The sequence below is a fragment of the Cylas formicarius genome, unplaced genomic scaffold (assembly GCF_029955315.1).
Source record: "Cylas formicarius isolate icCylForm1 unplaced genomic scaffold, icCylForm1.1 PGA_scaffold_8__14_contigs__length_24414737, whole genome shotgun sequence".
Classification (NCBI taxonomy): Eukaryota; Metazoa; Arthropoda; class Insecta; order Coleoptera; family Brentidae; genus Cylas; species Cylas formicarius.
The window spans coordinates 1,064,439-1,079,535 of record NW_026844361.1 but is presented as its reverse complement, the minus strand read 5'-3'; the positions used below and the strand labels follow the sequence as shown (position 1 = coordinate 1,079,535).

The window sequence follows — 15,097 nt, the reverse complement described above, 5'->3', positions numbered from 1 at the left end:
AGCAGGCGGTGATCCAAGGTGTCAAATGCCTTGCTATAATCAAGCAATATTAAGCAGGTATTCAGACCTACATCATTGTGAAACATCATGCGGTTGAGATGTGTTAGGGACAGGAATGACGTTAGCGTATTTCCAGGGTTTAGGGAATTTGTTAGTAGACAAGCACTTATTAATAATATACGTAATATGCGGCAAAAGTTGGGGGATAACGTATAATATCATCTTCCTATCAATCCCATCAGGCCCCACGGCGTGAGTTTTAATTTGTTGTATTATTATTATTACTTCATTAGAGTTAACACTTGAAAATGAGAGTTTTTCTGGATTTGAAGGGTTATTGTTGTACAACTGGTTAATAAAATTATTATTTAAGTCTTTTTGAGGGGTATCATTATAAAAGTATCGATTAAGTTCATTAGCATCCGCAATATTTGATATTATATTATCGGTTGCTTAGTTCACTTTTACACCATCGTATTCGAAAATTTCAACGTCGCACTAAAATTCAAATTTTCCAGCCACCCGCACTACTATACTACTAGTACTTAGTCAGTGAATATTTTGATATTGATGATGAACTTCAGGAAACCTGTTTCGCGTCGCTAATTGCTCGACAAAGAATTTCATTAAACGGTATCTCGGATTCGTTTAATTCCGACGACGTGGGGCGGCGGGAGTCGTAACTCTATGGCGGGGCGGCGGATTTAATCTTTAATCTTGCCGCCCAAAATGGTTTATGACATTTCCGCGCTTAATCCCCGGTTTATTTTTCCCGTTTTACGTGTCCCAATATGGCGCGAACGCCATTCGGCCCCCCTCGCGCGCATTTAATTGAAATTCCGACGACGTCCTCTGCCGCCGTCAAAGTGCCCGAACGAGAAGGGGCGGGGGGTGATTTTAAGCGTTATTTTTCCCCTAACCCAGCGGTCTGCAATTATGAACGATGCACCAGCAGAGCTTGATGGTTAAAAAGAAAGACACGAAAGTGACAGTTAATTTCGATTCTGTTAACCTAGAAAACCCCAACTGTTAGAGTAACATTTCTGTATTTTGAAACAGGTACATATTTTTTATTCAGAGTTTAACACAAAGAACCATTCCCACATCAAATCACTTTCATTGATTAATAAGAAAGTTTAACAGTGCGTGCATACTACATAGCTGCTTACAATACATTTTTTTGTAATTCTTCATTGAAAAATCAACTAACCAATACATAAAATAAAATTACTACGTATGTTATCCAGGTCGCGGGAATAATCGAATGTATCTTGACGATCATTAAAAAGTACAAAAGGAGTATGGTTAATGAATCCAGGGCGATATTTCATTTGGAAGTTTTGCAAATTTCTGACGCGGCAGATCGGTTTTGGGAACGAAAACGTGCACCGTAAGTTTGTCAGCGTTAGAATAGAAATCCAGACAATCCCTTTAAGAGTCCCGGGACCGCGTTAAACCACTCGTCATCAATATTCATGAACGAACGTCTTATTCCGCCAGCTCTTCGTCTCCTTTATCAACGCCACCGTCGCGAAACGATAGCGGATCTTTCGCGTGTGTATTCTACTATCACGAGCTTAGAAAAAAATGAAACCCTAATAAACTGAGAATTAAAAGGAAACCAAAAATGCGTAAAACTATGTTGTCGAACAAACTATCAAAATCCAACGTCGTCAAAAACGCTACCACTCTTTATACGCTCTTTCGTATATCTAACTTATTCTATTACATAATTATTTTTTTATAATTATATATATATATTCACCTCTGTGTGAGCATAAAATCCCAACTGAATATATATCGGTTACACCCTTTGGATACTTAAGCAAATCCTTTATGAATTGCGGCGTGGGTTCGAATTTTAAACATAACTTTTACCCACTCCGTAACGTTTTTTGGACATCGTAAGTGTGTTGCAATTAAGTGTAGTGGAGTAAAAAACTCTGTAAAAGTCGCTTATTTCTTGAAATAAAACTGATCCCTTTAGAACCAGATGAAACCTTACCGAAATCGTTAGGTTATAGTACATACGAAATGGGCCACTACGACTTTTTTTAGTGGCACCGAGTTTTGTAAAATCAAAAATACTTGAAAAAATGCAAAAATAAAAAAATCTTTTTATCATTCACCCTCCAATAACTCCGAAACTATTCCACATATCCGAATGCCTTTTTGTTTGATTTGAAGAGCATATAAAAGCCATGATAACTGAGGCGATATAATTTTCATATTTTTTATTTTCTATTTTTTTAAGACCTCAAATATGAATTAGAATTGGAAAATTTTAATACTACATGCTGCTAATGAGACGCAGACAATTTAGCGATGAAATATCGTTTTTGTTATTTCTATACGAAAGTAAAATATATTTCGTGCGTCGAATTATAGAGTTCTTTTAAAATGTCAATATTCCGGACTAGTACATCAAAAACCAATTTGCCAATTTTGAAAAATGCACTTCTGTCACATCCCGTAAGACAATATATCGGCAAAATATTTTTTGAAACTCTTTCTTCCAAATTTTCAACTATGTTCTGTATTGATAAGAAACTTCAAATGCATAAAAATTCCATAAATAGTCTGCAACCGTGTAATTGATCCGTAACGAGGTAATGATACAGAAGTAAAATAAAAACATCGGTATCCACAGACATAACTGGAATGGTGTTACTCTGCTCTCTCTCTCTCTGACATAGAGAACGATTCTCGTATCTGCCTCTTCTTAGTTACTTTTGAATAAAAATTATTTCTTATTAGGGGATGATTTAAGAAAATCTTTTAAAAATTGGAACCTTTCGGGGCCCAGAATCGTTATATTCAGTTATGTAACATGATTCACCACGTATTAGTCTCTCCGCAGATTATAATGAATTGTATTTGCGACCGCAATTTAATATTTTTTTCAAAAATATTTGTCCCAAGTCGAATGTCATAGAAGAAGTAGGTTTCAATTCCTAAATGAGTACCATACCATCAATAATATAAGAACGTACATTTGGACGTAAATCTATTTTCTGAGTATTTTCTTCCAATCTATAACTCAGTTCAACCTTGGCAGATTTTCGTAACGAGCCATCGTCATGAAACATTTAAATCAAATTCTCGGAATTTTGCTGCAGAGATTATTATACGAAACATGAATGCCGACCGTACAACCAGTTTCTTTTCTTTCTTTATTAGTGATTATTTCGTCGGTTTTTATCGGCTTCCAGAAAGTTTCAACAAACCGTTCTAGGATGTTAGTTGTTTTTTCAGTAGCTGTTTTAAATAATTAGATAGGCCTTTATTGTGGCTACTTTTATTATTTATTTAGGAACATTATCCAAATCGATTTAAATGACGTACTATCGTATAAGCTAAAATCAGAAACAAGCTGCAATAGCAATAGTGTGCTCTATGAAGAATATAATTGCAAACTCTGTAGCAACAAAGATATAAGGGTGTCGGCAATGACTCGGGTCGCGCTACATATGGCGCAGTACAAAAAATACATATTTCGAATACTATTGCGGATAAACGATTGCGTTTTTTTCCCAAAGAACAACGTTTCTGGCTTACTGACAATTTCAATATAAAACTTCCAATTTTTGTAGTTGAGATCTTGAAAAAAATGGTAAATAAAAAAGATGAAAATTATATCGCCTTAGTGGCAAACGCTTTTGGGGTTATTGGTAAAGCAATTTTTTTCAATTCCCGAATTTTTGCCAGTTTTTTTCCGTATTACAAAACTTGTTACCAGTATAAAAAGTCATAACTGCCCATTCCGTATGTACAATAACCTATCTAATGATTTACGTGAGATTTCTTCTGGTTCTAGGCGAAAAAAAAACTGAACATTTTTACAGTTTTTTTATTCGAATTTAAAGATGTTATCTACGAATACGTTATTTTTTATCTATTATATACCACCTTGAAGGTGAAACTGCTACGGCACTTTTATATATTATAAGTGATATGGTGATATGGAAAAGTTCTTTCTTTCTGGTAAGTTAAAATTTCGCCTAAAAAGTAAACTTCAAGCATCAGTTTTCATTCTCTTGTTTTTTTTTTGCTTCCATAACTTAAAAAAAAGTGACGGAATTACGGGAACGTTTTTTTTTTATTCTTTTCCAAGATTGAATCCGCGAGACTAACAAACTGTGCAGTCCCTTGTCGTACCTTTCGAGTGGACATGGATCCGGGCAGAGACCCCCGGAAGCAAGTTTTCCGGAGTTTTTTTGCGTCGCACTATTTCGTGTCGTTTTCATTTTTAGCGTTATCGGCGAGATGGAACACCTGGATGCATCAATGTCCAGATTTTGATTGTTGATATTTTTGGTTGTTGTTGAATCTGCAGCCGAACATCGGCGGATATTTTTTGAAATGCCCTGTAGAACTAACAGTGAACCGTTTGTTCAGTATTTTTATCTTTTTATATTTATCTGTTTTTTAGTTAATAATTAAGAAAGAAAAACAAATAAAGCGTACCTCAGCAAATTCGTTTTTTATGCATTTTATTATATTTACTTTATATTTTGTTTTAATAATTTAATTAAACAGCACTTGAATTTTTCGTTTGTACCTTAAGTAACATATATAAATAGTAAAAATTTAAAATCCATAGTTTCCATAGTTTTGGTTAGTTAGACATTTTTCATTATCAATGATAAAGATATGTCCACCTTTACTTATCCGTTTTAATTAATTAATCGTTAATAAATGGTTCCTTTCTGTTCGCCATATGCTAACAAAACTATACACTATAAGCAACAATCGATGGATTTGTTTCGTATTTTTATGAAATTTTTCCTTATTCAGAACTAGAAAAAAAAAAGAATGACTATATGAATAAGGAAAACAACGATTTGTATTTTTGCCTTAAGTTTTTATTTATCTATTTCTATTAGTTAAACATTCAAACAATCGATTATTTGTTTCGTATTTTTTATAATACAAGTTTTTGTTTTTATTTTTATTTGTTAAACGTTTGGTCTGTTTCAGTTTTCCATGAACAAAAATAATATTAAATCATTAATAATATATATCCTTTAAACAACAGTCGATTGTTTGTGTCGAATTTTTAGTAAAATAATTTTTGTATCCGATTTTCTTTGGTAAAAAATAGACAAATAAACAAAAAAACAACTTACAAAATTAAATAAAAAAACAATACTTTGTATTTTTGCCTCAAGTTTTTATTTATTCATTTTTATTAGTTCAGCATATGCACAATCGATTGTATTCTATTTTTATGAAAAATTTTTTTGAACCAAAAAAATAATTAAAGAAAACAATGATTTGCATTTTTGCCGCATGTTTTTATTTTCACAATTTTATTTAGTAAACATTAAAAACAATCGTTTGGTTTGTTTCGTATGTTTATAAAATGATTTTTTTATTCAATTTTCTTTATTAAAAACTAGAAAAATAAATAAAAATAAATGTAAAATTAAACAAGGAAAGCAACGATTTGTATTTTTGCCTCAAGTTATCCATTTCCATTAGTTAGTTTGTTTCGTATTTTTTATAACACACGTTTTTATGTATCTTTTTTATTCGTTAAATGGTGTGTTTTAGTTTTCCATAAACAAACAAAATATTAAATAGTAAGTAATATACATAATTTAAATAACAATCAATTGATAAACACAAAAATTATAAAATTAAACAAGGAAAACAATATGTGCTTGAAATTTTTATTAGTTTAATCAATTCGTATTTTTATTTACATGCATTTTTTTATCCGATCAAAACAATAAAATTTATAAAATTAAATGAAAAAACTGCAATTGACATTTTTGGATCAGCATTTTATTTATAATTTTTTTAAATAAATTTTGTAAAAACAAATTCTGCAGCGTTATACTTTGTAAATCACAACCGATTCTTCTCTATTTTTATTATTTTGTTCGGGTTGTTGTTTAAATTAACATGCGACAAATAAACAATCTGACGTCATCGTTATCGATTTTGAGTTTCTCGGGACACGGCAAAACCGCGTGTTCGAACCCTCCCGCATATACCGGCCCGGAATGAGTAAGCCCGGAGCCTAAGGAATGCCTTCATACGCGAAGGATGTTTTGCCGCCACCCCATCCAATTATTTAAATGCTTCGTGCGGTGGAAATTCCGCAACGATAGCCGCCATGGTTTCTCGCACGAAAAGAATGCCTCTGGCATTGTTTTCCTTGGGACGTAAATCGAGACCGGGTCACGGAATCAGAAGTGGGATTCCGGGTCGTGAATCAGAAGTGGGATGGATCGCGATATGAGGATTATTAACACCCGCCGAGATTTTTCTCTGCGTCCCCGGAGCTATTAGCACATTGGATATAAGGGATCGAGACCGGTGAAACTTTATAGTATACAGGCTGTCCGAATCGAGTGACGGCGGTTGATATCTTGGCGACAGACTAAAAAATTACAGTGTTGAGTAGGTACACGAAACGTATAACCTAAAACTTTCTTCCTTTATACAGGGTGTTTCTAGAATATTTTTTCATAATTCATTTCTACCCTTAATTCTAAACGCAATTTGTATATATAGTCTTTCAAATATTTGCCGTTTTTTCAAAAAATATAGGGTGCCTCAAATATTTTTTTAATTTCACGCTATACTAAGGTCAATTGCTTTATTAGGTGCATAAGTTGGTTTTAATAGAATAAACTATTCGGGGGTTGGGTATCCTTCTAAGTAGTTATAGTCGGTACGATTTGCGATGGCATAGTCGGTCATAAAAGCGAGAGAGAATGTGTCTCAGTATTTTACCTGCTTCCACTCGTATACTAAGGAAGGCAAAACCTTTTTTTGCCTGCCAGTATTCTACTTCTGTTTATTACACCCCGGTGTCGTAGTTTCCACAACGAAACAGGGTCGATATCTTTCTAGACGTAGTAAATGTATACCAATTGCATCGACAACAAAAGAAAAAAATATTAGTAAATAGTAGTAAGCAGGTGTGAGTTGTTAAAAATTGTCAAAAATTACAAAACATACTTTTCGTATGCTACAAACGAAATAATTGATGAAATGGGTCATCAAGTTTTAAGATCTCCTTACCATTGTATAATTAATGCCATAGAATTGATGTGGGCTCAATGCAAAATATTTTTTAATAAAAATATTGTAAGTGAGCCAAAGCATTATGATAATGCGGTAGTATCTGTTAGGAAGGCAACCCTCCAGGCTGTTGCCAATGCAAATTGGATAAAAGCATACTGAGAAAAATATAATCGATAAATAAAATTGATATAATGTTACCACCACTTGTTACTTTTAATTAATGTAGAGGAACGAAAATTTTCTGGTAGTAGCAGTTCCAATTTTGGCTCTGCTATCGTAAATACAAACTAAATTTGATTTTTCTTCTCCCTTTTGTAAAATACCTAATTAAAAACTCATCTAGCTTGCGGAAACTGTCATTTTATCACCCTATTTTCTATCAATAGTATTATTCTATCAATAATATAAAGTGAACTGAATTTCATAGAAGACAGTTTCAACTTCTCATTTCATAAAATTTTAACTTAACATTAAAACACCAAACCTCTGCTGTATCCGCAAGACCAAAAAAACTATTTCAAAACTTTGCACCTATAGAAATACTCAAGAAATTTACACCCACGCAACAAACTTTAGATGATTAGATTTAAAAATGTCAAAGAGGTCGGTAATTTGTTTCAAAGAGTTGGTTCAATGATTTGTAAGATAAGTATTTTCAGGTGTTCTGCAATTCTTGCAAAGAACTTGCCTTAGCCAGAAACGCAAAATTAGTTATTATTTGTTGTTGGCTATCATGCTGGATTTTTTGGAAATGCTCATTTACAGTTGCATCTACTTTAGCGAAAATACTAATCAATCCAGGAAATATCCCGGGAATTTAAACGCTCCGCAAAATTTAAAACAATAATTTTTGAGACAATACAAGGACATATTTTCATTATGTTTCTGTATATTTATTCAATAAGCAGAATGTAATTGAACCCTAATATTGGTTGACGCTAATAACGCAAATTCCGTACAATTATGAATGTGGTTTTTAGAATTTTTTGGTTTTTTTATTTTGAAATTCAAATGCTGTAGAACGGTCACCTCTATTTCCGCCGAAGCTTTATGGCCACTGAAAATGTCTTCGCTAAATTTTCATTTGTAACTTTTTTCTGTTTTACATCACCTTTTTCAATTGTAGTATCTGGTCAATTGCTTTCAATTCTAACTTTTTTTCGTATTTGCAATGTGCAGTGTGCAATTTTTTGTTTTATAACCATATTTTTCCAAGATGTCAAGCGCTACCTTTACCTTTCCAGAAATCGGGATCGTGTTACAAATCAGGAGTGTGATGAATTGACATTTTGCTAATTGGTTTAGATTCTACTATTTAATGCGTCGGTTGTTGTGGAATTGAACCTGCTGATGATTCGCCAATCATCATGTTGGCTTCTTGAGAGCCTAACTTAACTACTTATAAAAGTCTCTATTTCTGAAACTCTCAATATCATTTCAGATATATTAAAATCAGAGAACCTGGAACTAAATTTTCTCATCTTAATTGAAAAATGCTTCTCTGGAACATATTTTCGTTGGGAACAGCTATGGGTTATTACCAGTCATCGCTAATATATTCATGGAAGCCCTGGAGACGAAAGCCATCGACACATTCCATCTAAAATCAAAATTAGAGAAACGCTACGTTGATGATACTTTTGTTATTTGGCCTCATGGTCAGGAATCCCTACTAGATTTTCTTATCCATTTAATTTCTATACACCTACATGCGTTTTACCATTGAATTAGAAACCATTCATATATCAATAGAAAATTAGACCTAACATTGGGTTATTCTGTTTATAGAAATCCTACCCACAGAGATCAAATGCACATCACAGTACGGCCCAAAAATTATCGTTTATTACAGACCCGTAAAACTATCTCAGCTCGAATCACTGAACCTAGAATTCAAACATCTTACATTGGTTCTTTCCTCTAGTAACTTCACTTCACCATAACCTTCCAAAGACAATGAGTCCGAAAGCAACCATACATTTGCCACTGTTGTCCTTCCTTTCCTCTATATGACATTTGATAAAGACACTGTGTTGTCGAAACAATTTTCATGTCACAATATATAATTTCGTGAAAATCTGAACTTTTAGTTCTTATTTATTTTGTTTTACGATCCTGATTTCTGGAAAGGCAAAGGCAGCGGTTGAGATCTTGGAAAAATATGGTCATAAAACAAAAAATTGCACACTGCTCATTGCAAATACGAAAAAAAGTTAGAATTGAAAGCAATTGGCCAGATACTACAATTGAGAAAGGCGATATAAAACTGGAAAAAGTTATAAATGAAAATTTGGCCAAGACATTTTCAGTGGCCATAAAGCTTCGGCGGAAATAGAGGTGACCGTTCTACAGCATTTGAATTTCAAAATAAAAAACATAAAAATTCTAAAAACCACATTCATAATTGTACGGAATTTGCGTTATTAGGGTCCACTAATATTAGGGTTCAATTAATTCTGCTTACAGTAGCCTGTGGAAGTTTGTGTGAAACATTAACAAGCCTTTATGGTTTAGATTCCACTTCACCGTCGAACCCCCTGTATATCTGCGACCTAGATCTATTTACGACCGCTTAAATTTAACAACGTCAGCGTCGGGTCGCAAATTCTGCGGGGGATCAAATTTTAATTAATATATAAATAATGCGACGCAATGTTATCCCGACGTGTTCCGTTATTGGATTCTGTTTAATGCGATGGATTTATTATGTCCGGCATATTGAAAAATCGCGGTACATTTAATTATATTGGATCGAGGCAAAGCACGTGCACCCCTGTTTAATCGAGATACGACGGGAAAAGTCCCGGAATAGGAAGTGGTAGACCGGTCTAAAAGTACCTAAATGTGTGATATTCTTTATTGCTTTTACTAGACCGCAAAGTCTGGTGGAACTTTCTATTAGATTTAACCATTATTCCTTACGAAAACCACGCACCGCTATCCGGTACGCCTTCCAAGGCAGAGTCTCCAGTGATATTTAACCCCGATTGGTTGGCACACCTCGCTAATCGGAGCACGGGCTTATTATTGGGCCAAATAAGGTAACTTACGTTTTTTTCGGGTCGTACTGGGGATTCTCGGAGGGATCCCTCACCCGTAGGTTTTTTCTGATGTCGCTGGTTGTGTTGGCGGTCCTGCTATGGGAGAGCGAGCCGGGCAGAAGCATAGCGATCTCTGCAACATTAAAAGACGTTACACGAGGTGAAAATCAAACTGACGCACGGTTAGTTTTGGTTAGTTCACTTTAAATGGTATTATCAAACAGGGTGAGAAAGTATTTATATATATTTTTTATCGCTTTACATTTAACTGGCAGCTAGTATTAATAATTATAAAATTACAAATTGTACATGACAGACGCTTTTATACAAGGAATGATGTGCCCTTATTCAGCTTCCATCCACAATAAGATGCTGTTGAAGCCAGTACACGGTGGTTCACTTAAAATGCTCCAATACTTTACCTTCATACGCGGCGTTAAGTTATCTTAGTACGACACTGAGGAAAAATGTGAAATACAAAAAGTGTATTTTTATTGTATTTTCATGTATACAGGGTGTACTAAGCGGATTATCTATTAGCCACCCTGTACCTGGTGTTTTGGGTATTTTTATGGGGTATCTTGGTTATTTTTTTACACAGAAAGTTGTGGTTTACCTCTTGGTTTTTGCGATACAGGAAGTTTTTATAGTAATTTTTTCCGTAGAATCCAGTGGCGTGGCTTATTTTCTACTTGCACAAATCGTTTATTAGTTATGAAGCGAAGATATACTTTTTGAAATAGAATACCCTGTATATAATTTTTTATGTTAATTGGAAGTCATTTAAAAAGAAATATATATTAGTATAAAGTTGTTTTTAAAATTAAGATCAAAATAATTTTTTCTTAATATTTTATTTGTAGCAGTAGACCAGAATTATTCTATTAAAAACTATATCCAAGTATACAATCTTTAACATACAAGAAACCCAATGCTTTAAAATTCAATTATTTATATGTGTTTTATAGGTTATGAACTACTACGAGCCCTAACAACTAATTGTTCGGACGGTGTATGAAATAATAAGAAAACATATTTATACTTATTTTAAATTGATTTTTTTTGCCTTTTCGATTGAAAAATGAAATCACGCACTTATTTTTATACCAAAAAGTGCTATCGTAATGAATTTTTTTTTATCCCACATAAATTACATAACAAAATATCAAAAACATACCGAATTTGCTGACAAATAAATATTCGGACGCATTTACATCTTTTACTTTAAATCGAACATTAATAAGAAGTAACATCACCTTTCGCGGCAATAACAGCTTTTATGCGTTTTGGCATGGAATCTACCAAAGTCTTGCAATATTCGGGGGTGAAAGTGTTCCAAATTTCGGTTATTTTTGCCTTTAACGCTGGAACTGTACGCTGAGGATTGTTACGGAAAGATGCCATAAAGTTTCAATAATATTCAAGTCGGGGCTACTTGATGGCCACGATAAAACTTTCATGTTATGGTCCCCAAACCACTTTTTTGTTGTTTTCACAGTATAGCAGGACGCACGGTCTTGTTGAAATATAAAATTTTCATTTCCAAAAGTTCGTTCTATTGATGGAATCAAACTTCTTGATAACGTTTGTTGGTATTTTTCGGCATTTACAGTACCATCAATGAACTCGTAGTTGCCAACCCCTTTACCACTCATACACCCCCATATCATAACAACCTGGGGAAATTTTACCGTGCGCTTTAGACAATCTTTGTGAAAGGCTGATTTTGTACGAATCACCCTTTTTCGAAAATCGCCTACATAAAAGCTTTTTCTTCTGAATAGACGTTAATAATGGTTTTTCCATTGCGTTTAACAAAAGTAGATCATAGAATATTAATAATTTTTATGTTGAAACAAGAAAAATTGTAAACTTACCTTATAAAAACTCAAACCAGACTTATGCATCCATTGTCTACAATAGTCCCTGGAGACATTTAAGTTTGCCTCGTGATTCCATTGGGCTTGAATTTGTCGTAAGACGCTTCGTCTGTTAGTTTTACAAATCTTTACCTGAATACGACGATCTCTTTCAGTGATTTTACAGGGTCGGCCTGAACTTTAACCACGAGCGCTAACACTAGCTCTCTCTCCATACTTTTTTATATAATCCCCGACTGTTGATTTTTCAATACTCAACTCATTTGATTTTTTTTGCATTGGTTTACCTCTGCAGTATTGAGATATGATAATTTCTCGCAGTTTTTTGTTTGTTGCTACACCACGCGTCATTTTCTTATCAACTATTATACAAACTTGAAAGATACAACCCGAACTGACATCTCATTTATCTAAGCACACAACATTTTACCATCAATGCATGGGTAGCATTGATTTCTGGGTCAATAAACATTCGCGTCCGAATATTTATTTGTCAGCAAATTTGGTACGTTTCTGTTATTTTGCTATGTAATTCATGCGAAATAAAAAATAATTCATTACGATAGCACTTTCTGTGCTAAACTGATTATTCAATCGACAAAGCAAAAAAAAAAAATTAATTAGATTTAAAAATGTCTTTTTTATAATTTTTTACATCGTCCGAACATTTAGTTGTTAGGGCTCGTACTTGTAGCAATTTTTAACTTATTATAGCCCATTATTACCTTAATTAATACATTATATTAACAAAATATTATACCTAAAACTGTTGTTCAAATTGGAGACCATTTTGTCCAATGCAAAAGTGACACATTTCTCTTATTTTTTAATGACATTTAAAGGAATTATTTGATATCCAATATAAACAAAACATATTTCTGCAATATAAAAATTATACTGACTACATCGCTTTAAAAACCTTACCTGTGATAATATAATTCCGTAGCTTTTTGAGCATTTTCATTGCATTGTTTAAAAAATACCAACACATCATATTCTCCAGAATTTCCATACACTACCATTACAGAAAATTAATTAAAGTGAAATAAACACAGAAAGAACAAATAGATAGGTAAATAAATATAATTAAATTTGTGACATTTGCTTTTTTGTTTTTAATAGATGAGTCATAACCTTAACTTAACATTATGATAACATAACATTTTTCATATTAATAAGACATTATCATTTAAAAAAATATATTTTCATTCCGTTTTTTTGAAATCAAGTAACGAGTCTTTTGTATAGTAATAGCTGCTTAGATGTGCCTTATTTTTAGTTGATTTAGTTGATTTGGTATGGCCTACTGCTAGAAATAAAGTAAAAAATTTAAAAATTTGAATTTCGAGCTTAATTTGCAAAACAACTTGGTACTATATTTTTGAGAAGCATAAATGATTTCCAATTAATGTACAAAATGATATATAGGGTATTCCATATTTCCATTTCCATTCCATATTTAATTTCACAAAATGGAGCACAATGTCTTTAAAAATAACCCGCAAAAATTTTCAAAATGGGATATCCTGTACATTCGACGGAAAATGTCGATTAGACATCATGTGGCGGCACAAATGTGATGTTTGTATACAGAGCCAAAGAGAGAGATGGAGAAAACGCAGCTTGCACTTTACACGTTTCCCTTTTGATACGCAGATACGTCTGATTAAGTCTCGCAAATAACGCTTTCTCGGCTTTTAAGACGGCAGTCGGGAACGGAATTCGACTCCATGCATGCAAGTAGAAATAACTCGCTACCGTAAATTGATATATAATCGCCCGAGGCAGTCGTACACGACAAAAATACTCCCGAGACCGCGCTCGGTATCGGGCCGCTTTGAACGCGTCGTTGCTTCAGAAGCGGGATGAATTTGCGAGCGATATTGGTTATATTTTCGCGTGACTTCAGAAGTGGGATTTATTATTAAATGTCAGGTTCGGAGCGCCTAATCCGACGCGAATGGCACCTTTCCGTCGCGAAATGTCTCGCTAATGGATTCGCAGCCCCCGCCGTTGTGTTAATAGGTTCGTCGGGTTTCTAACGCGGGTGCGACGCTGTCGGATCGCATGAGGATGTGCGAGACATCGCGTGAGCTGATTGACAGCGACCCGCTCGACTATAATATCGAAATCGAGGGATCTGCCGGTAGTGTTGAAAAAAAAACCAACATCGATGCTTCCAAGTTTATTATTTTGAACTATATTATTCAGTTTTATATATATTGATTTCAAATCACCACTACTTTTGTCTTGGTATATTTAGTTTCATTCAAAATCCATCTTTTTTCGGCTACTACTCACAGATCGTCGACAAACACTCCTTCAGATACTTTCACATTTCTCAAGTATCCATAGGGAGTTGAAAAATTCGGAGAGTTAAAAAAAACGGTCCTCATTTTTCGAAATATTGAAACAGAAAGCTTAATAAAAATAATTAAATATTAAATAAGTTGATAAAATGACGGTTCCCAGCTTTTTTAAAATATTGGTTCGTATATTCTGCGGCACAGTCTAATCATCGAGAAAAAATGTTATATATTTATTATATATGCTATTTTATTTCTAAAGCTACTAAGCTTTGAATACGAGACGTTCATGCGTCTCATTAACTTGCAAAATTTTTAATAATTTATTTGCTTTTCAACCGTAAAGTAAATGCTAGAGTTCCAAAAGATCATTCTAGAGTTTTTGACGTAAATTACATAATCACTTTCCGAAGTGTCCTTCACATAGTATGCTTCCCGCATCCTATGTCCCGCTTTATAACCTGATCGAGTAACGGGAATAATCTGGTTATTATCTAAATGAAGCTGCTTTTGCTCGTATAAAACCCTTTTAAAAGATTTTTTAAAAAGTGGATAATATACAGATAGGGTTGTTGGATTTACAATTTTTGGTAAAGGTGGCACGGCTGCCTTTTTCCCCTTATCCGGGAAAATGGAATATTCCAAGCAATAGTTTATAACATTATAACAATATTACATTAATTATTTTTTGATCATTTCAATAATATTATTGATTATTAAACCTAGTTGAGTATTTGGTTTGGTTTGGTTTTTTTGGCAATTTCAATCAAATTCTGCTCGTATAAGTTTTCAAAGGTCCCGTCGCCTCAATACTCGACGCCCGATATTC

The 15,097-nt window shown here is 33.6% G+C and overlaps 1 protein-coding gene across 1 annotated transcript in view; it reads right to left on the bottom strand.

Annotated features, from left to right (window-relative positions):
* Window positions 1-15,097, bottom strand: part of LOC132706545 (somatomedin-B and thrombospondin type-1 domain-containing protein) — a 282,892-nt gene that overhangs the window by 71,011 nt on the left and 196,784 nt on the right. Inside the window, exon 3 of the mRNA XM_060677925.1 lies at window positions 10,092-10,215. Coding sequence (XP_060533908.1) covers window positions 10,092-10,215 — 124 coding nt within the window. The remainder of the gene's footprint in view (window positions 1-10,091; window positions 10,216-15,097) is intronic.